This window comes from Hyperolius riggenbachi, chromosome 5 (genome assembly GCF_040937935.1).
Source record: "Hyperolius riggenbachi isolate aHypRig1 chromosome 5, aHypRig1.pri, whole genome shotgun sequence".
In the NCBI taxonomy this organism is placed as follows: domain Eukaryota; kingdom Metazoa; phylum Chordata; class Amphibia; order Anura; family Hyperoliidae; genus Hyperolius; species Hyperolius riggenbachi.
The window spans coordinates 6,179,630-6,203,129 of NC_090650.1; the positions used below are offsets into that span (position 1 = coordinate 6,179,630).

Genomic DNA, 23,500 nt, shown 5'->3' on the forward strand with positions numbered 1-23,500 from the left:
AAAGTTGTTTTGAGCGAGACAAGGCCCAGGTACAAGTCCTAACCCCGGGATGTAGGGGAATACAATGGCTTGTACAGGCGGTCAATGATCCGTGAAGGAGAAGTCTTGTGAGAAGGAACAGGGAGGCCATTGTACCAGCAGACATGGCAGGGAGAGGCTTGGGGGGGGGATGTGATAATGGAGATAAAACAGCTACAGTCAACCATGACTAACCTCCAGCAATTGAGCCAAGAGCAAATCTGTAAGCGGACTCGGCCACTTGGACAAGGACAGTGCGGGACACTTCTCCGGAGCCTTGGAGCTTGAAAGAGAAGACAAGAACATGAGAGGCAGCCATTGTCGGGAGACACCTGCCATTGTCCGGCACACACAGCTAGTAATTATCCCAGGTACTCACAAGCTTTCATGGACTTAGAAGACATGTTAAAGCAGAACTCCGCACAGTGAAGCAGGAACTCGATAGGAACAGGTATTATCTGTACTTAAAAAAAGTTTTTGTACTTCAGAAGTGAAGATAGGCAATGAGATGGAATTGGAGCAAACCAACGCACTTGCTGCTAATTTAGAAGTGCCCAACGGCAAGCTATATACAAGTTGCATTAAGTGGATAGTGTTGCCCACGGCAGTTGTTTGGTAAACCTACCTATGCCTCCGCCTATAACCAATGCGTTCCACTCGCAGTCCACGTAACGCCACTACTTCCTCTTCCTGGATTTGAAGGAGGAAGTAGTGGAGTTGCATTGGCCACAAGTGGACCTTATCGGCTATAGGAGGTGGCATGGGTAAGTTAGCCACACCTCTGCTATGGGCAGCGCTGTCCAATTTAAATTTCTATTAGCCACCTACTTGTAGCTAACATCACTAGTACACAAAGGCTTCTCTTTTTCAAGTCTATTTTTTTGCTCGTTTTAATCCACCTGGGTTTTGCTTACACCGAAAATAAAAGTATGAGACTTCGTTACTAATCCTCTATTGGCCATCACTACCACACATGCAATTCATGATCGCATAAGTTAATGTTCAGTTCAGGTTTGCTTCAAGCATCTCAACCAAATGATGGAGATATTTGAAATGCCCTTTTGTCGCTCTTGGAAAGAGATTTTCCCGTCACCCCGACGACCTCCACCAATAATCAGAAACGAATAGATGCTTTCGAGGATTGCAGAATGTTGCGATAAAACGCAGCATCGGACGACCCTCCCTGCAAGTGGTACGCACGCCTGTCGGGACTGACACCCCACCCTGCAAGCGATACGCACGCCTGTAGGGACTGACACCACACCCTGCAAGCGATACGCACGCCTGTCGGGACTGACACCCCACCCTGCAAGCGATACGCACGCCTGTCGGGACTGACACCCCACCCTGCAAGCGATACGCACGCCTGTCGGGACTGACACCCCACCGTGCAAGCGATACGCACGCCTGTCGGGACTGACACCCCACCCTGCAAGCGATACGCACGCCTGTAGGGACTGACACCCCACCCTGCAAGCGATACGCACGCCTGTAGGGACTGACACCCCACCCTGCAAGCGATACGCACGCCTGTCGGGACTGACACCCCACCCTGCAAGCGATACGCACGCCTGTCGGGACTGACACCCCACCCTGCAAGCGGTACGCACGCCTGTAGGGACTGACACCCCACCTTGCAAGCGATACGCACGCCTGTAGGGACTGACACCCCACCCTGCAAGCGATACGCACGCCTGTCGGGACTGACACCCCACCCTGCAAGCGATACGCACGCCTGTCGGGACTGACACCCCACCCTGCAAGCGATACGCACGCCTGTCGGGACTGACACCCCACCCTGCAAGCGATACGCACGCCTGTCGGGACTGACACCCCACCTTGCAAGCGATACGCACGCCTGTAGGGACTGACACCCCACCCTGCAAGCGATACGCACGCCTGTCGGGACTGACACCCCACCCTGCAAGCGATACGCACGCCTGTAGGGACTGACACCCCACCCTGCAAGCGATATGCACGCCTGTCGGGACTGACACCCCACCCTGCAAGCGATACGCACGCCTGTCGGGACTGACACCCCACCCTGCAAGCGATACGCACGCCTGTCGGGACTGACACCCCACCCTGCAAGCGATACGCACGCCTGTCGGGACTGACACCCCACCCTGCAAGCGGTACGCACGCCTGTCGGGACTGACACCCCACCCTGCAAGCGATACGCACGCCTGTCGGGACTGACACCCCACCCTGCAAGCGATACGCACGCCTGTAGGGACTGACACCCCACCCTGCAAGCGATACGCACGCCTGTCGGGACTGACACCCCACCCTGCAAGCGATACGCACGCCTGTAGGGACTGACACCCCACCCTGCAAGCGATATGCACGCCTGTCGGGACTGACACCCCACCCTGCAAGCGATACGCACGCCTGTAGGGACTGACACCCCACCCTGCAAGCGAAACACGCCTGTAGGGACTGACACCCCACCCTGCAAGCGATACGCACGCCTGTCGGGACTGACACCCCACCCTGCAAGCGATACGCACGCCTGTAGGGACTGACACCCCACCCTGCAAGCGAAACACGCCTGTAGGGACTGACACCCCACCCTGCAAGCGATACGCACGCCTGTCGGGACTGACACCCCACCCTGCAAGCGATACGCACGCCTGTCGGGACTGACACCCCACCCTGCAAGCGGTACGCACGCCTGTCGGGACTGACACCCCACCCTGCAAGCGATACGCACGCCTGTCGGGACTGACACCCCACCCTGCAAGCGATACGCACGCCTGTAGGGACTGACACCCCACCCTGCAAGCGATACGCACGCCTGTCGGGACTGACACCCCACCCTGCAAGCGATACGCACGCCTGTAGGGACTGACACCCCACCCTGCAAGCGAAACACGCCTGTAGGGACTGACACCCCACCCTGCAAGCGATACGCACGCCTGTCGGGACTGACACCCCACCCTGCAAGCGATACGCACGCCTGTCGGGACTGACACCCCACCCTGCAAGCGATACGCACGCCTGTCGGGACTGACACCCCACCCTGCAAGCGATACGCACGCCTGTCGGGACGGAGCCCCCCGCCAGAGACACCCCCTCCCCTCGAGTAGCCCCTTCCACTGACAACTCTCGGAAACTAACCGTAAACCTTATTTTTACACATTCATTAGATTAACAAGATAATTCCTTGTGGGTTTATAAAGTTTTCTAACAGAACAATTACACTGAATAGCTTTGCTACAATACAGCAAATTGCCTGCCTCTATAATCTTAATTCAGCATCCCTGATAATAAGGATCATAAAATTATTATGTCAGGAGAACTGAGAAGGAAATTATCACTTTCCCAACACTCACTTTTCTAATTGCACACGGTAAAGGGATTTATTTCATCAACAGTATTAAAATTCAATGAACATTTTTCTCTTTCTCCCTTTCATACGAAAACCAGGTAAGCAGAGTCTGATCTGCATGTGGATAACATACAGAGAGGGAATATTAAGCAGGGGCGAAAAGGACGCAACATGAAGGGGGGTGGAGAGCGTATAAAAATCAGGATAAGGGGGTGGTGAGTAGAAAAATCAGGACAAGGGGGTGGTGAGTAGAAAAATCAGGACAAGGGGGTGGTGAGTAGAAAAATCAGGACAAGGGGTGGAGAGTATATAAAATCAGGACAAGGGGGTGGAGTGTATATAAAATCAGGACAAGGGGGTGGAGTGTATATAAAATCAGGACAAGGGGGTGGAGTGTATATAAAATCAGGACAAGGGGGTGGTGAGTAGAAAAATCAGGACAAGGGGGTGGTGAGTAGAAAAATCAGGACAAGGGGGTGGAGAGTGTATAAAAATCAGGACAAGGGGTGGAGAGTGTATAAAATCAGGACAAGGGGTGGAGAGTGTATAAAATCAGGACAAGGGGTGGAGAGTATATAAAATCAGGACAAGGGGGTGGAGTGTATATAAAATCAGGACAAGGGGGTGGTGAGTAGAAAAATCAGGACAAGGGGTTGGTGAGTAGAAAAATCAGGACAAGGGGGTGGAGAGTGTATAAAAATCAGGACAAGGGGTGGAGAGTGTATAAAATCAGGACAAGGGGTGGAGAGTATATAAAATCAGGACAAGGGGGTGGAGAGTATAAAAATCAGGTCAAAGATTTTTTTTCCCACTCTTCACCCCCTTTTTCCTGACTTTTATACAGTCTCCGGTACCTCATCCTGATTTTAATACGCTCTTCACTCCCTTGGTCTTTTTCTCCCCTTGGTCTTGTCTTGCTAGGCGCACACACACAGAAGACTAAAACAGAATGGTTATCGCTGCTTTATGAATACAGACATACAGGCCTTTCCAGGAGACCTAACCCCTCAGGCCTCTTTCACATCTGCGCAGATTTTGAGCGTTTTGACGCAACGGCTACATTTTGCTTTACCCAAGGTAAACAAGGTCCATAGACTTTCATATTAGCTTTCACATAAAATGCTGCATTTTTGTGCGGTGCGGTACGACGCACCCAGGAGCTGTTTTTCGTCCGACGCTGGCGTTACAATGTTAGTCAATGTAAAGCGCAAGCTATGCGCGTCTTAAAAACGTTTTCAAACGCAGGCATAAAATCCCAGAATGCAACAGAGGAACGTAGTAGAAACTAAAAAAGAAAAAAAATTACCCGCATTTTCCTATGTGCTGTAACGCATTGAAAACGCATTAAAAATGCACACTCACTGCAGTGCAACGCATATCAAAACGCATTAAACGCATACAGCAAAACGTATGCCTTAAACGTTCTCCAACACCAGCTCTGATGTGAATGAGCCCTCAGCAAGTGAAAAAAAAGTGAGAATGAACCTTGAGGAAATCTGTCTCACTGCTTGAAAGTGGCCATACACAGATTGTCATACAATGTTAAACAGATCAATCCCTCTCGGATCTGATCAGTGAGGGATCGATTCCCCCCATACACAGCACCCAGATTTCAATAGATTTCACCATGAAATGTACTGAAAATCTATCGAATTGCAGTGTTGCACTCATGTGGCGCAGCAATAGGGAATGCAGAGGTGGCAACCGCACTGGGGCCCCTGGACCACTAGGGGCCCTCCATCCATCTTATTAGCTTTTTATTGGTGCTATGCTGTTAATGAACACCTCTATATGTGCATAGTGGTAATCCTTAATAAACTGTTTCCTTACTGCTTACACCTCTCTGACACTGCAGCTGTCCCCTCCCCTGCTTACACCTCTCTGACACTGCAGTTGTCCCCTCCCCTGCTTACACCTCTCTGACACTGCAGCTGTCCCCTCCCCTGCTTACACCTCTCTGACACTGCAGGTATCCCCTCCCCTGCTTACACCTCTCTGACACTGCAGCTGTCCCCTCCTCTGCTTACACCTCTCTGACACTGCAGCTGTCCCCTCCCCTGCTTACACCTCTCTGACACCGCAGCTGTCCCCTCCTCTGCTCACACCTCTCTGACACTGCAGCTGTCCCCTCCCCTGCTTACACCTCTCTAATACTGCAGCTGTCCCCTTCCCCTGCATACACCTAATACTGCAGCTGTCTCCTCCCCTGCTTACACCTCTCTGACACTGCAGCTGTCTCCTCCCCTGCTTACACCTCTCTGACACTGCAGCTGTCCCTCCCCTGCTTACACCTGACACTGCAGCTGTCCCTCCCCTGCTTACACCTCTCTGACACTGCAGCTGTCCCCTCCCCTGCTTACACCTCTCTGACACTGCAGCTGTCCCCTCCCCTGCCTACACCTCCCTGACACTGCAGCTGCCCCCTCCCCTGCTTACACCTCTCTGACACTGCAGCTGTCCCCTCCCCTTACACCTCTGACACTGCAGTTGTCCCCTCCCCTACTCACACCTCTCTGACACTGCAGCTGTCCCCTTCCCCTGCATACACCTCTCTAATACTGCAGCTGTCTCCTCCCCTTCTTACACCTCTCTGACACTGCAGCACCTCTCTGACACTGCAGCAGTCCTTGGTAGGTTTCGAGGTCTACATATCAATAGAGTGCTTGGGGCCCCCATGTGAAACTTGCACCGGTGTCCCAAGCCCCTCAGTTACGCCACTAGTTGCACTGTTTGATACAGTGAAACACTATGGCCCGTCCAATCAACCAAAATTTATATGATCATAATTTTGATAGATTTTTGAAGCAAAATGAATTTAAATTATGATCGTTGCATCACAGATAACCAGCCTGTAAAAAACAATGCATGTAAGGGCCTGTACACTCTGCTGCGCTTACACTGCGCTTTAAAAATCACATGCGTTTTTTTAATCGCAAGGTCTTAAAAAAATCATGATCATCATGAAGACCTGTACAGACTGGTGCGACGCAATTTTTCTATTTTCATGAAGGGTTTGCGATTTAAAAATCACATACCATTTTAAAAACACAGCACAAGCGCAGCAGTGTGTACAGGCCCTATGCCAGCTTTATAACTATGTCCCATCATATATTTCTAATCTATAGATGCACAATATAAACGATGGGCTGGAAACGCGCGCACGACCTTCGCTCTGCCGGGGCTGCTGGCCGCGTACAGAGAGCACCTGAAATTATCAGGCATTTAGAGCTCTCAGGCAGGAAAGGACATTCTTTAATGTACAAAGAAGCCCCCCTGAATGCCAGAGACCCTCCGCTCTTCCCTGCGTTATAAAAAAAGAAAAGAGGAAAAAAGGGAGCGTGTCCCTTTAATGGCTGTAATTAAAGTGATGTATGTATAATTGCAGTGCTTTCACATGAAAAGACGCGGCCCTTGAAGATAATTGCGCTCAGCGAGGACTCCTTTCCTACAGAGCAAAGAGCCTGAGACACAAGAGCCAGGCTGCCTCTAATGACATGAATGAAACATGCGACCGCCACACTGTGAACCCTCCTCTTCTCCTGGCAGATGCGGGGTTAAAAGTGTCCCCCAGAGATCAAACGGAGCTGGCGACATTACAGGGGACGCTAACAAAGGCTGCGTGGTTATTATCCGCTGTCAGATCACAGCCATGCAGTCTGCAGCACTCCGATGAGGAATTACCAGAGTGTGATGTGCAGAAAGCTGACCCTTTACATACAGGCCTCTGGAGTGCTCCTACCTGTCTGGGACTGAGGCTGACCGTTACATACAGGCCTCTGCAGCGCTCCTACCTGTCTGGGACTGAGGCTGACCGTTACATACAGGCCTCTGCAGCGGCCCTTCCTGTCTGGGACTGAGGCTGACCGTTACATACAGGCCTCTGCAGGGGTCCTACCTGCCAGGGACTGAGGCTGACCGTTACATACAGGCCTCTGCAGCGGCCCTTCCTGTCTGGGACTGAGGCTGACCGTTACATACAGGCCTCTGCAGCGTTCCTACCTGTCTGGTACTGAGGCTGACTGTTACATACAGGCCTCTGCAATGTTCCTACCCATCTGGGACTGAGGCTGACTGTTACATACAGGCCTCTGCAGCGCTCCTACCTGTCTAGGACTGAGGCTGACTGTTACATAGAGGCCTGTGCAGCGCTCCTACCTGTCTAGGACTGAGGCTGACCGTTACATACAGGCCTCTGCAGCGCTCCTACCTGTCTGGGACTGAGACTGACCATTACACAGGGCTCTGCAGCACTTCTACCTGTCTGGGCCTTAGGCTGACCATTTACATAGAGGCCTGTGCAGCGCTCCTACCTGTCTGGGACTGTGGCTGACTGTTACATACAGGCCTCTGCAATGTTCCTACCCGTCTGGGACTGAGGCTGACTGTTTACATAGAGGCCTGTGCAGTGCTCCTACCTGTCTGGGACTGAGGCTGACCGTTACATACAGGCCTCTGCAATGTTCCTACCCGTCTGGGACTGAGGCTGACCATTACATACAGGCCTCTGCAGCGCTCCTACCTGTCTGGGGCTGAGGCTCACCATTACATACAGGCCCTGCAGGGATCCTACCTGTCTGGGACTGAGGCTCACCGTTACATACCAGGCCTCTGCAGTGGTCCTACCTGTCTGGAACTGAGGCTGACCGTTACATACAGGACTCTGCAATGCTCCTACCTGTCTGGGACTGAGGCTGACTGTTACATACAGGCCTCTGCAATGTTACTTCCTGTCTGGTACTGAGGCTGACTGTTACATACAGGCCTCTGCAGCAGTCCTACCTGTCTTGGACTGAGGCTGACCGTTACATACAGGCCTCTGCAGCAGTCCTACCTGTCTTGGACTGAGGCTGACCGTTACATACAGGACTCTGCAGCAGTCCTACCTGTCTTGGACTAAGGCTAACCATTACATACAGGACTCTGCAGCGGCCCTTCCTGTCTGGGACTGAGGCTGACTGTTACATACAGGCCTCTGCAGGGATCCTACCTGTCTGGGACTGAGGTTGTTATCTGGACTGTCTTGCCTTATATCAGTGCCAGTGTGGAAGAACCCACAGAGGCGGCTCATGTCCTACCCGCCTCCATCACTGCTTAAAGAGGACCTGTAGTGACACATGGTAAAATGCAGTGTATTATTCAGGATGCCCATTTTACAGTACTCTGTCTGGTTTCAGCAACAAAAATTCCTTACATATAACTTTTGCTGTATATTGAATGTAGCCCCATCCTCCCCAGTGATGTCAAAGCCTAGGCTATTTAACTATGCAGAACTCTCAGAGCATTCTGGGAAACCAGGTATATTTTATACTGACTTCACAACTCTCAGTAAGCAAACATTCAATAGAGATGTATCTGCCAGCAGTAAAGATGTCGCCAACTGTAATAAATTTCCGAATGTAAATCAGAAAGCGGAAAGAATTTAAATTGGCCAAACACTAAATAATTTGTAGATTAATATTGTATTTCCTGTTAAACAATACCAGTTGCTTGGCAGCCCTGCTGATCCTTTCCTCTGATACTTTAAGCCATAGGCCCTGAACAAGCATGCGGCAGATCAGGTGCTCTGACTGAAGTCAGACTGGATCAGCTGCATGCTTGTTTCTGGTGTGTGATTCCGCCACTACTGCAGCCAAATAGACCAGCATGGCTGCCAGGCAACTGATATTGTTTAACAGGAAGGAAATATGGCAGCCTCCATATTCCACTTGCTTCACTAGTCCTTTAAAGCAGACCAGAAAGCAATTTTCTGAAGGAAACATTTATTATCAATAATAAATGTTTACCCCTCCTTGTAGTTAGAAAGTCCCTTAATTGCACAGTATCAGATTCCCATCATGTGAGACTATCCTAGTAAATCCACAGATTGTCTGAATGAGAGCAGATCGTGAACTCTGAGCACGTGTGACAGAAATGGTGGCATCTCCAGACTTAGAGTCCCTCTTGAGGTGCCTGTCCTATTCTCTGCTCCAAACTGCCATTTTTACATAAAGAATGCAGGATAGTGTCACCCTGTCTAGTTGCTGCAGGATCTGAGAAGAGTTGTCAGCCATTTATACTTACCTGATCCAATGTAATCGGGTCACAGGTGATGCTCCGCCCTTCTCCTCGGGAACACAGCTGCGGCCATGTTTCTGATGTCTGCCAAAGCTCTTTGGAAACCTCTGCCTGTGTTGCCGGAGCCCGCCTCCAGCTCAGCAGCCACCAATTAGGACCCAGCTACCAAGCTGGGGGGAGGGCCGTGGCAACACAGACGAGCGTGGCAACAGCATCAGTGGAGATTTGAAAAAAAAAGAAACCTGCCGGGAGGAATTATGGCCGAACAGGTAAGTATTTCACCCCCACATACCTGTATCATTAAGGCAGAGCCTGGCATGGTAGGCTGTCTTTTTTTACTTTAGGTAGTCTTCACTGAGAATTACTGCAATGAGAGGTGCTCAATGAGAGGTTTGTACTTCTGGCTTTGTATACGTCTGGATACTCCACTTAGCTCATGTGCCACCTATGGATTTAGTCCCTACTTTTGTTACATAACCATTATCCTGATTTTTGATATATGATCATTGCTATATCATCGTTTATGTGATTTTTTTGTATGTTTGTTATTTGCGGCAATCTTATAGCAATACCCTCTGTCCTTTGTTCACAGTGTTTGTTGTCCTCGGTTTATTGCCTGAAGAAGTGGGTCTGTTCCCACGAAACGCGTTGCAGATTTTGGGGTACTATTGAATAAATGTATTCGTTTGATTTGATGACAGACCTTGGTGTCTAATTATTGAGGGGAAGTCCACCACTTTCCCTCTCGGCAATTTTTAACAATTTTATATTCATTTTATTCTGCTGGCACCTCTGATCACCTACCAGTATTCTGGCTTGCAAAAACTACTAACTCAAATTGTATGCAGCCAGGAAACAAGCCATTGCCAATTGGCAGGACTTGCATTGGATCGGCCAGAACGTTTAGCATCTGATTGGACAGTGAGGTACCTGTCTCTGTGCTTCGGCCAGGTTGTAGGGCAAGGCACCTTCCTCCAGAGGAGCGATCCTCTCAATGTCCGCCATCGTCATTCGCCTGGAAATGAAAAAATGCATAAACGGTAAACTTTAAACAAAAAAAAGACAAAACCCCCAAACCTACACCTACCCACCCCTTCATCCACACGTCCAGGACAGAGCACCCCTGATGCCCCCCCACAGAGGCCAGGACTGGCGGGCAACCACGGAATAACGGCTGTACACACACTAGATCAGCCCTGGAGAATCCCCTTCTAATCATTTTGGGATCTTAGGGAGCCCCGGCATTAACAGAGCGAGTAGCAATGTATTTTATATTAGGATTGGTCATTAAAAGTGGGTGCGGCTAAACACTATTATTGTAATAGTCCCCATTCGATGTTTCTCAGTCGCGGATCGTAACAGATGCAAACGGATCCAATGTTAACGGATACCCGAGGTGACATGTGACATGAGATAGACATATGTATGTACAGTGCCCAGCACACAGATAACTAGGCTATGTTCCTTTTTTTTCTTTCTCTGCCTGAAAGAGTTAAACATCAGGCATGTAAGTGGCAGTTCCCGTCTGAGTCAGGACTGGGTCAGACTACATTGATAAGAAATTACAGCCATAAAACACTTTCCTAGCGGAAAATGACTTCAGAGAGCAAGAGAGAGATAAAAAGGGTCAATAGTACATAGATTTTAGCTCTGGCATACTTCAATGACTGTGTCATTGAGCATAAACAATAAAACAGTAAAAAGTAGATTTAAATATAAAATAAAACTGTGGAATATCTTAAAATGTCATTTTTAGGAGAAGGAAGACAGATACAATCATTTATTTCATAAGTTTATTTTCGCCTTTGGTGTCCTTTAACCTATGGATCCGTTCACATTGGTCCGTTCGAACGGTTCCGTTCCGCACGATCCGCTGAACGGAGCACAAGTTTCCTGCTGCAGCAATTTTTCCGGCCAGCGTAGAGAAAACGGAGGCTGAAGTGCTCAATGGGAGGCAATTAGAAACGGATCCTGCAGTACACGCTGGCTACAAAACAGACCGCTCTAGCCAGCAAAATCTACTTTGGTAATGGGAGTCGGGGGGGGGGGGGGGGGGACTGAATGGGAATGGAACTGAAACAGATCCGATAGAACAGAAATCAGATCAGTTCTCAAGGATCTGTATAGCAGAGAAGTGCCAGTGTGAAGCGGCCCTTCCAGGGCACCCATTTCCTGCCCTCCCCGTTACAGTTGCCCAGTGTTTGGCGTTCCTCTCTTTCCTCTTCATCTGCTGCGCTCACATCCTGAGTTTCGGCATCCCGCCTGTTCATTCATCAGTAATGTGCTGTAAGCAGTCCAGCGGCCATTGCACCAGTGATAAGTAGGGAAGCCAGAATCCAGGATGGGCAGAAGATCGAGAAGCTTGGGGCGTCATTTTAAAACTTCCTCAACCCGCCAGCTGAGGGCGCTGTCCCCAGAGGGGAAATATGCCAGGGAACCCCTGCAAAGTCCTCCAGGAACCCTGGTTGAGAAAGACTACACTGGATTAAAGTCACACAAAGAGTGACATCACTCAATCAACATTTCCCAGCCGCCCTGACTTGAAGCTCTGGAAGAACAAAGGACAAGCAGTTTAAAGGACATAGTTTTATTACATGAATCTATACGGCTACAGTATCCCTTTAAAGAGACACTGAAGCGAAAAAAAATATATATGATATAATGAATTGGTTGTGTACTATGAATAATTACTAGAAGATTAGCAGCAAAGAAAATATTCTCATACTTTTATTTTCAGGTATATAGTGTTTTTTCTAACGTTGCATCACTCTATAATATGTGCAGATTACATAACACTCAGCATTCAAAATGATTCTTTCAGAGCAGTCTGTGAACTAATGACCTCTCCTCTGGCAGAGAAAATGTAAATAGTTAACTAACAGTTGAGATAATAAAAGTCAGAAAACAGCCCTCTCCAAACTTTGAAAGTCGTAGAGATTAATGGCTTTTTTGTATAGAGATAACAACTGGAGTTTCTTAACTCATCCTGTACTGGAAACAATTAGACTGATGTATCTGATCTTAATGTTTTATTTCTTAGCTGTACTACACATACAAATCATAATATCATAATTTTTTTTTCGCTTCAGTCTCTCTTTAAGCACAGGACTAGGCATGAAAACTAGGCTGTGACCTTTCCCTTACCCTCTAGGTGCGTATAGATCTGCCAGCTGGAACAGTATATCCACTTCCATGGGTGTAACTTGGCCGAACCTCTGTGCAGCGAGCACAAACTCCTCTGCATTGGGAAGACACAGAAATCTATGATTAATGATGCCGTATGAACAATCTTCCAGATTTCATTTTTATGTGGGTGGAGCTTAACAGAAAAGCTGTTTTCAGAGTCTCCCGCTATTTGCTGCATCCCCGAGGCTGCCGCAGTACGAAAGGCAACTACTCTGCAGGTACAACTACTCTGCAGGCCAGAGCATACACAAGGCAACTTAGGCAGTTACCTAGGTTGTAGAGTGAAACTAGAGGCCTAGTTGGTGGTAGCTCACACCAAATCTTACCAAAAACAAAATGATTGGCCATCAAAGAAAGAGACAAATGTTGTCACTTGCCTAGTGTTCCATTTCACCTTGATCCGTCTCTACTGCCAGAGACAGCCCCTGTGCATGTACAATGGCTGCTTCCCAGAAGCGGACTAAAGGACAAAGCAGAGCGCAAAATACATGAAAGCAGGGGAGAACCGAGCACGAGCGCAAAACTGAAGTGGGAGGGGCTAATGTACATCACGGAGCACATACTAACTTGCTACAAATCTTGTTTTGTTTCTTTGTTCCGCCCCTTCTTTATACTGACCTATCCCCACTTGACCACCCTCCTGGTCTCCATGGGAACTCACCCTGCCCCCTGTACTGGTGCCGAATAGGGATGATCAATGAAGTGCAAATTATTTCTCCTAACATTTACATTGAAGGTAAAATGTTATGCAGCTTGAGCACCGACCAATACACATTGACAGGAAGTGATTCTGATTGGTCAAACTTCAAGCTACATACAATTTACATGAAATTTTAATGTTAGATTTTATGTGCATCTCAATGATCATCGCAGAAAGCAGGGCAAGAAACTGCAGATGAGAGCAAGCAGAGGGTAGAGAGTGGCAGCAGGGGTGGGTGAGGGCAAGCAGAGGGTAGAGAGTGGCAGGAGGGGTGGGTGAGGGCAAGCCGAGGGTAGAGAGTGGAAGCAGGGGTGGGTGAGGGCAAGCAGAGGGTAGAGAGTGGAAGCAGGGGTGGGTGAGGGCAAGCAGAAGGTAGAGAGTGGCAGCAGGGGTGGGTGAGGGCAAGCAGAGGGTTGAGAGTGGCAGTAGACGAGGAAAAGAGATGGGCACAGAGCGGCAATGGTTCTAGATAAGGGCAAGCAGCAGGGGTAGGTGAGGGAGTGCAGAAGGTACAGAGAGGCAGTAGTTGAGGGCAAGCAGCTGGCACAAAGCGGCAGCAGGGAGAGAGGAGGGCAAGCAGGGGGCACATAGTGGCAGCAGGGAGAGATGAGGTCAAGCAGCGGGCACAGAGTGGCAGCAGGGAGAAATGAGGGCAAGCAGCGGGCACATAGTGGCAGCAGGGAGAGGAGGCAAGCAGGGGGCACAGAGTGGCAGCAGGGAGAGAGGAGGGCAAGCAGCGGGCACAGAGTGGCAGCAGGGAGAGAGGAGGGCAAGCAGCAGGCACAGAGTGGCAGCATGGAGAGATGAGGCAAGCAGGGGGCACAGAGTGGCAGCAGGGAGAGATGTGGGCAAGCAGCGGGCACAGAGTGGCAGCAGGGAGAGATGTGGGCAAGCAGCAGGCACAGAGTGGCAGAAGAGGTGGGTGAGGGTAAGCAGCTGGCACATAGTGGCAGCAGGGAGAGAGGAGGGCAGGCAGCTGGCACAGAGTGGCAGCAGGGAGAGAGGAGGGCAAGCAGCAGCACAGAGTGGCAGCAGGGAGAGATGAAGCAAGCAGGGGGCACAGAGTGGCAGCAGGGAGAGAGGAGGGCAAGCAGCGGGCACAGACTGGCAGCAGGGAGAGAGGAGGGCAAGCAGCGGGCACAGACTGGCAGCAGGGAGAGAGGAGGGCAAGCAGCGGGCACAGAGTGGCAGCAGGGAGAGATGAGGGCAAGCAGCAGGCACAGAGTGGCAGAAGGGAGAGAGGAGGGCAAGCAGCAGCACAGAGTGGCAGCAGGGAGAGATGAGGGCAAGCAGCGGGCACATAGTGGCAGCAGGGAGAGAGGAGGGCAGGCAGCTGGCACAAAGTGGCAGCAGGGAGAGAGGAGGGCAAGCAGTAGCACAGAGTGGCAGCAGGGAGAGAGGAGGGCAAGCAGCGGGCACAGAGTGGCAGCAGGGAGAGATGAGGCAAGCAGGGGGCACAGAGTGGCAGCAGGGAGAGATGAGGGAAAGCAGGGGGCACAGAGTGGCAGCAGGGAGAGATGTGGGCAAGCAGCGGGCACAGAGTGGCAGCAGGGAGAGATGAAGCAAGCAGGGGGCACAGAGTGGCAGCAGGGAGAGAGGAGGGCAAGCAGCGGGCACAGACTGGCAGCAGGGAGAGAGGAGGGCAAGCAGCAGCACAGAGTGGCAGCAGGGAGAGATGAAGCAAGCAGGGGGCACAGAGTGGCAGCAGGGAGAGAGGAGGGCAAGCAGCGGGCACAGACTGGCAGCAGGGAGAGAGGAGGGCAAGCAGCGGGCACAGACTGGCAGCAGGGAGAGAGGAGGGCAAGCAGCGGGCACAGAGTGGCAGCAGGGAGAGATGAGGGCAAGCAGCAGGCACAGAGTGGCAGAAGGGAGAGAGGAGGGCAAGCAGCAGCACAGAGTGGCAGCAGGGAGAGATGAGGGCAAGCAGCGGGCACATAGTGGCAGCAGGGAGAGAGGAGGGCAGGCAGCTGGCACAAAGTGGCAGCAGGGAGAGAGGAGGGCAAGCAGTAGCACAGAGTGGCAGCAGGGAGAGAGGAGGGCAAGCAGCGGGCACAGAGTGGCAGCAGGGAGAGATGAGGCAAGCAGGGGGCACAGAGTGGCAGCAGGGAGAGATGAGGGAAAGCAGGGGGCACAGAGTGGCAGCAGGGAGAGATGTGGGCAAGCAGCGGGCACAGAGTGGCAGCAAGGGTGGGTGAGGGTAAGCAGTGGGCACAGAGCAGCAGCGGGGGTAGCTCAGATGTAAAGCTACCTTAGGATTCTTTGTTTTTTAGTGGGTTTAAAAACCAACCAGCCATGACAGTCATGTGAGGAGGGGCTGAATACACAAGACAAAATAATGGAGGTTTCAAAACACAGAAATGTTTTTCATGGAGCATAAAAAAAGTGAAGCCGTGAGAAGTTTTGGTGCCAATTTGTTTGTGAACCAAATGGAAAAAAGTAAGGTATATTCTATGGCGGTTTCCCTTTAAGCATGGAATCTTGGCGAGATGTTTGTGGCTCGGTGAGATCTCAGCACAGGAGGGGCTGATAACATCATGTTCTGTCCGGCTCCTCACTGAACTGTCACTGGGGGGAGCCGCCTCCTCCTCCTCCGCCTACCTTGAAGGACGTGTCAGCACGCTGCCAGTTTGGACGCACGCCCGGTTTGCGCAATCCATGAGCTCTTCACATAAATCTTGGCTGCAGAAGGGCTTTTTCCCTTATCCTTATTTTTAAACCTCAGACTTGGCAGAGAGTTATGAAAACGTTAAGGTGTTTCAAGTATGAACTGTACAGCGAAAACCGGGCTGTTCACGTGTGACCAGGAGGAGGAGGACACACGATGCATCCAGGCCAGGTGCAAAGACACCAGCAGCAGCTGAGCGAGCATCCTGATTGGTCACGCCGGGTAGCTTCTCTGGTCACTATTGGCTCCTGAGTAACTTGGTTCCATCCTGTCCCCGACTCTCATACACTAATCAGTGACATTGCTCTCACACCCCTGGAACATGGTGCATCAATACCTGTCCAATCTACTCCCAACCCCACAACTGCCAACTATGTTTAAAGTCTACATCGATCACTTAACCACTTCGCATCCAGACCTTGTTTCCCACTTATGGAGCAGAGCAGTTTTGACAGTTTAGCTATGTCCTTATTTAATCAGAAATAACTTTATCCCTACTTATGACACAGAAATGAAATATATATTGTTGTTTTCAAGACAAACTATGTATGCCATTTTTTCCCTCGAACAATTTTGTTTTCCATGAATTTTAATGAAAAACAAGGAAAAAAAAAATAGGAAAAATGCATTATTTCTCAGTTTTACCAATTCCAGTTTAAAAATAGCTACTGAAAAAAGTGCTACTGTAGATAAAAAAACACAATTTTTGTTTGGCTATTCTTACTGCTTATCACAAAAGGTAGATTATGTTCCTGTCACAATTTATGGTGAAGATATCGGATTCTGAATTAAGGCTACAGAGTGTATTTTTCACTATGAACTGAGAAAATAAAAGTATTTTTAATGGTAAAAATCAATCTCATTAGCTCAGGAAACATATATTCCCATTCACCAATTAGTGCTGCATCAGATAGTGCCAGAACTGTGCACAGGAGCAAGCCCAATCCTGCACAGCACTGCTTCTGCTACAAGAAGTATATCTACTGACTGTGGCTTTGATTAAGTCACAGAAGACGTACATATACGGTAGTGGTAGATAAAGTGGTTATCTGTTTTTTTTTTAAATCTCTTCAGGATTACTTACTCACCTGTGGAGAGGGAAGGCTCTCGGTCCTATAGAGCCTTGCCGTTCCAGTCACAGTCCCCCTTGTTCCGTCGCTGGCTCGCCTGTTAGTGTCCAACCGATGAGTGGAAGACTGCTCTGTGCTGCCGCAGGAAGCTTCAGAAGTCTTTGTAATCCCGAGTGCTCCTGAAGCCGGCCAGCTCCATACTGCACCTGCGTAAGCCCGCGCACTCGCACAGATGCAATACGGAGCCACCTGTCTTCAGGAGCACTCAGGCGCCCTAAGACTTCCGTAGCCTCCCCCGGCAGGAGATCTGAATGGCGGTGATGGCACTGGAATAAGGGGACCGCGAGGGGGACGGGAAGACTCTATAGGAGCCAGAGCTTTGGTGGTGGGAGGGGTTAGGTTGAGGCGTTACACAGGAAGAGGTGAGCTGTGGAAGCGAAGGTCCTCTTATACAGACGTTGCTCCCAGCAGGCCCAGAAGCATCATCATGGCTCTTTCTAAGCACCAGTGCAGGAGAGTTTGGAAGAGGCACATCTTGCCGTAGCTATTTGGGTGCATAGCCAAGATGCAAAGCAGTCCAAGGTCCGCCAGCACACCACGGAGGGTCCCCTTCATCAGAAAGCACAGACAAACAACTTACACAATGCGGTACACACACATTAATATTTATGCACTGCATTGTGTATCTTGTTTGCACTTTCTGATGAAGGGGACCCTCCGTGGAGCCGAAACAATTGTCAAAATTCTGTGTTGACATGTGTATGAAGGTATAAACACTCCTGCAAATTATTTCTGGTGTGTTAGCCGACCTTGGACCTTCCAAGCACCAGAGGACGATGTGGCAGTTTTATCGTAGCCATTCCCCTAGCGATGTCACAACAAGCGACTAAGCGATCGACTTTATTGGGTGATCAACTACAGTGTGGTTGACTGAAAGTCGATTGACTAGTGGCCCACACACTACAAGTGAGATCTTATAAGATTCACCTTCACTAATCGATCTGACCAATGATGTACCCCAATAATCTGAATCCCAAAAAAACAATTCTTTGTCCATCAAAATCATGTGAACAGTAGTCGATTCCTTTACAATCAACCGATACCTTCCATCCTGCTCAATCGACAAATCAATGTGATTCACCCAGATATCGGTCAATTACTGGAACACACTTGATTCTATCTCGATTAGATAAAATTGTGTCGGTTGGGCGATCCGGCTGCCAAATCGCTAGATGTATGGTCACCTTTAGCCATTTTTTAACAGCAGATTGACATTACGAGGTTGATATCTCAGAGACAACCATGTGACGCGGGTCGAGCGCTGACCTTTGGTGACCTCCACGTCCTTCCTGTTCCCGGCCAGCGTGCTGTAGATCTTCCTGATGAGCTCCATGTTGTTCAGCAAGGAGTTGAAGGCATTGAAGTAGGAGAAGCTGACTTGGTGGGAGATGGTTCCTCCGGCAGCCTGAAATCAGAAGCCACAGAGGATCCGTGAGCAGAATATCTTTATAGCAGGGGTGTAACAATAGACTTTGCAAGGGATGCAGCCGCAGGGGGGCCCAGAAGCCACGGGGGGGGGGGGGGGGGGGGCTGTCATGAGAGACTGAATACTAAGGGCAAGGAGAGGAAAAAAAAACTTTCTGCTTTCAGCACAATTGTTCTAATGACTGCATCTGCTCAGCCACTGAGAATGAATCATACAAAGTTTTGTAGACAAAGAATTATTGATAGTCCCTATTAAGTGTGCAGTGGGAGGGGGCCCCATCCAAAGGTTTGCAGGGGGGGCCCAGTGATTTTTAGTTATGCCCCTGCTTTATAGAAAGATTCGATTTTTTTATATACAAATATATTTGTATATTATATATTCTAGGCAAGGAGAAAAACATAATAAAGATATTAATATATTATGTTTGATTACGTCAGTTTGGGCATCGCTGATTTACAAGGCTGAACAATAAATATTGCCGGGATCAGCCGTGGTTTACTATTTATTTCATGTAATGTACGGAGAAACATTCCCCATAAAACATGGAGGGAACACGGAGGGAACATGGAGCTAAAAAAATACAAAACTGCTTTTCAGGTAGAGCTGAACTTTTAATGCTGGGACACTTACAGCCACCAGACATTGCTCCACGAATGGGGTCAGGACGTGTGGACGGATGGTGACCATAATATCCCTGAAGTCCATGGCATTAACGGTTCCCGTGTGGTCCATGTCCCGCTGGACAAAGGCTTGCCGGGCGTGTTCCAGCTGAATCTCCTGCAAGAGAAAAACAAGGGGGTCAGTAATACAGGGTGCGCTACAATGACTCCCAGCCAACAGCCTTACCATGTCCAGTACATTATGCAGGAGAACAGAGGCGCCAAAAGCATGAAAGGAAACTAAATGAGCTTAAAAAACAAATTCTTGGTAAATAGAGGAGGTAGTGGCGGACTTACCTCCTCCAAGTAGACACACAACGACTGTAGTATAGACAGTCAATATATTTTATTTATGAACTCCAAATATGCAACGCGTTTCGCAGGTTTGAGCCCGCTTCATCAGGCAATAACAACGGAGCAATAGCATATGTGGTCAGTAGAAGAGCCAGGCACCTCTGTCAAGTACACCAGTACATTGTATTCCACCTCACACAATGTCGTCTATTTATTATTACATAAAGGATACATGCAACCTAAACCTACTAAATCAGCCTGCAATGGATTCCCAATCAATAATAGTGGGAAGAGAGAGAAAGCACGCCATATTAATGCCCAGTTTTCTTAAATTACTGTCCAGATAAATGCGATCAGTTTGTCCAGAAATAAACCTAACTGATGTCCCAAATCTACTATGAACAATTGAGCCCATTATCAGGTACAATTTTTACTTCAGATTTGATCTTTCGACCGGATTTGAACGATCAAAACGAGTCAGAAGGCAATTATCAATTGTTCCCATTAACTGAGCGATTTAAGGAGGTTTAACATTCCGACTCGATCATAAAATCCAACTTTTAGATCAATATTTCCTTTTCTAGTTGACCAAAGAATCGTTCCACATCGATTTGCACCACACATGGCACAGTTTTCTGTACAATTCGACCATAACATTTGCGTTGTGATTAAATCTGAAGGAAAAATTGTACCATTAATGGGCACCTTAAAGAAAGTCTGAAGCCATTTTAAAAACTAGTTTTTACCTGTTATTCAGCTTAAAGGGAAGGTTCGGGGAGGGCTGTAAAAAAATAAAAATAAAAATCCACTTACCTGGGGCTTCCTCCAGCCCGTGGCAGGCAGGAGGTGCCCTCGCCGCCGCTCCGCAGGCTCCCGGTGGCCTCCGGTGGCCGACCCGACCTGGCCAGGCCGGCTGCCAGGTCGGGCTCTTCTGCGCTCCAAATGCCGGCACTTCTGCGTCCCACGCGGACGCGCTGACGTCATCGGACGTCCGCCAGGCTGTACTGCGCAGGCGCAGAACTACTGCGCCTGCGCAGTACAGCCCGGCGGACGTCCGATGACGTCAGCGCGTCCGCGTGGGACGCAGAAGTGCCGGCATTTGGAGCGCAGAAGAGCCCGACCTGGCAGCCGGCCTGGCCAGGTCGGGTCGGCCACCGGAGGCCACCGGGAGCCTGCGGAGCGGCGGCGAGGGCACCTCCTGCCTGCCACGGGCTGGAGGAAGCCCCAGGTAAGTGGATTTTTATTTTTATTTTTTTTACAGCCCTCCCCGAACCTTCCCTTTAAAGATGACAGTCAGTGTTAAAACGTTGCATTCCCGCGGCAGAACGAGGGTTTATAACCCCCCAAATCCCCAGGGCAAAAAACAGGGTGCTTCCTGGTAGAGGCAGAGCTTAGTGCTGTAGCTCTGCCTCTACTCGCGTCAATCTGCGCAGATCGCCGCCTCTCCCCGCCTTCTTTTACTGAGAGGGGCGGGAAGAGGCGGCGATCAGCAGTGGATTGACGCAAGTGGAGGCAGAGCTACAGCACTAAGCTCCGCCTTTGAAAGCCGTGGATTTTTGCCCTAGGATTTGGGTGTTATAAAACCCTCGTTCTGCCACGGGAATGCGGGGTTTTAGCACTGACCATCATCCTTAAGCTAAATAACAGGAAAAACTAGTTTTTAAAATGGCTTCAGAGTCTGTTTAATGGTGATTGTTCTATGACGATGTGGGAAACCATTTTTTATAATTGGCAGTGATGGATAGGAAGTACAGATTGGTTGGTTGATGGTGAAATAACTGATGTATTATGACATTTTATCTCCCATTTATCTCTTGGACGGTTAGTGCGCCCCTTTAGGGAAAATGGTGCTACAGGTGTCAGTACACTAATGCTGTAGGACACAAAACGTTTTACCCGCAGGCCCCTGAGCACAGACTGTCAATGACATGCTACACTTGCAGCTGGCATGATCATTTTATAGAGACTGTAGGACCCTTTGAGTGAGTCAATCACATTCACCTCCTGACGATTCCGACTATCGCATACAATTTGCATGCAAGTTGGATTTATTAGCATCTCAATGAGTCCTAGTCCTGAGTCGCGGGGCTAAATACTCACCTGATCTAACAACTTCGGGGCACAGGAGATTCTCTGCCCTCCTCCTCTGCAGTGTAGTCACGCCCATATTTCCAGAGACTGCCAAAGCCCTTTGGAAACCTCTGCTTGCATGGCCGTGGCCCGCCCCCAGCTCGGCAGCCACCAATGAAGGCACTGCTGCTCACCGGGGCGTGGCCAGAGCCCCGGCAGCCAGTTTGAAAAAAAAAAAAAACTGACATAGCCTATATATGAGGGGTGGCGGAGCAATGCCCTGCCTGGAGGGATGATGCTAGGACAGGTTAGTATTTAACCCTGTGACCCCCTCAATCCTCCATCATGACTGGCTCTATCAGTTTTACTGCAGATACTCTCTAAGTCCCTGGCAAACAAGGAGAAGTCTGAGGTTACATTTTTACCTGCTTTTTAGTACTTTTTCAAGGAAAGGTTACCCAAAGACAAAAACTAAAGTACAACTGAATACTTACCTCAGCAGTGGAAGAGACCTCCCCCTTCCTCTCCTCAACCTCGCCATTCCAGTGAAGGACCCAAATCCAATTCTGGACAATTCATGCTTCTGATTTCAACAACAAGAGCTTTTTGAATGTTTTAGTGGTCGCGCTACCTTACATGTGCAAGCGGCTCCTCTGCAGGCAAGGGTCATACTCGCACCTGCGCAGCGCAGTCACGTTTGTACACAGATGAAGAGCTAGAGGGTCCCGGCGAGCATCATCTAACTTTGCTTATTTTTACAATTCACAAGTTTGCCGAAAAGGTATGTTGGAAATAAGATGAAAACTCAGGAAAAAAGTTAATTGAACACAAGCCATGGTCTCTTTACGCTTTGTTCCTGGTTTGAATACGAATCCTCTAGATCAGGGGTCTCAAACTCGCGGCCCGCGGGCATTTGTGGCCCTCGATACAATATTTTGTGGCCCTCGCCGACAAAAGCTTCCTTATAGCTCGCTTCAGTGCTCCCAAGTAATCCGCCGCATCCCCGCCGCTAAACGAGGGCTGCAGAGCCCTCAAATCGCCCGGGGGGCAATCCGCCGGCATTTCCTGGAAGGGGCAGAGCTTTCAGCTTCAGCTCTGCCCCTCCTGACGTCAATCGCGGCGGATAGCTGCCTCTCCCCGCCCCTCTCTGTGAAGGAAGAGTGAGAGGGGCAGGCAGAGGCGGCGATGCGTCACGATTGTGAAATTCCTTATGCGGCCCAGCCTCATCCTGACTTTGCCTCCTGCGGCCCCCCAGGTAAATTGAGTTTGAGACCCCTGCTCTAGATAATGTATAGTGTATTCTGAAGACAAGGAAAGGACGAGGTGAATGTGGAGATTTACAGCCTTGCTGATGTGTTGTCGGGCAGTCTGCTCCCATCAGGCCGTGCAGTAATGATATGTTACACCGTGAGAAGGGGCGGGTCACTATACGGTGCTGCAGACCAATCATAGCAGCCCGCCGTCTCTCCCGCTCATTGCTCTTATAAGAGGCACGAGGCTGTCGCATCTGGACCAGGTTAGGGCTGAACATTAAAGGAGGTGACTTCACACAAGTGACTCCATGTCCAGTACTCCGACTCCCCACAGCTCCAGGTCTAGACATGGTAACAGGAGTATAAGTCATCCACACAACATGAAAAGCTGCCCGATGCTGCCGCAGGAGGGCCAATAACATGTCACCAGGCCATAAATCGCCAATTCCGGCTGGACAGAGATGTCACAGCACAGCGGCCGGCAGAGCCTAACCTCCCCAACGTTCCATTTCTGCTGGATTCCTGTGTAAAAAGTATATAGAGATAGAGATAGAGATAGAGATAGAGATAGAGATAGAGATAGAGATAGAGATAGAGATAGAGATAGAGATAGAGATAGAGATAGAGATAGAGATAGAGATAGAGATAGAGATAGAGATAGAGATAGAGATAGAGATAGAGAGAGAGAGAGAGAGAGAGAGAGAGAGAGAACCT

General features: G+C 49.6%; 1 protein-coding gene across 2 annotated transcripts in view; it reads right to left on the reverse strand.

Annotated features, from left to right (window-relative positions):
* SLC25A13 (solute carrier family 25 member 13) overlaps window positions 1-23,500 on the reverse strand; it is a 184,125-nt gene that overhangs the window by 85,677 nt on the left and 74,948 nt on the right. For both annotated transcript variants that reach the window (XM_068235062.1, XM_068235061.1), the window contains 5 exons: window positions 19,141-19,287; window positions 18,351-18,489; window positions 12,548-12,641; window positions 10,334-10,418; window positions 214-301 (listed from right to left, as the gene is read on the reverse strand). In XM_068235062.1, the coding sequence (XP_068091163.1) occupies window positions 214-301; window positions 10,334-10,418; window positions 12,548-12,641; window positions 18,351-18,489; window positions 19,141-19,287 (553 nt within the window). The remainder of the gene's footprint in view (window positions 1-213; window positions 302-10,333; window positions 10,419-12,547; window positions 12,642-18,350; window positions 18,490-19,140; window positions 19,288-23,500) is intronic.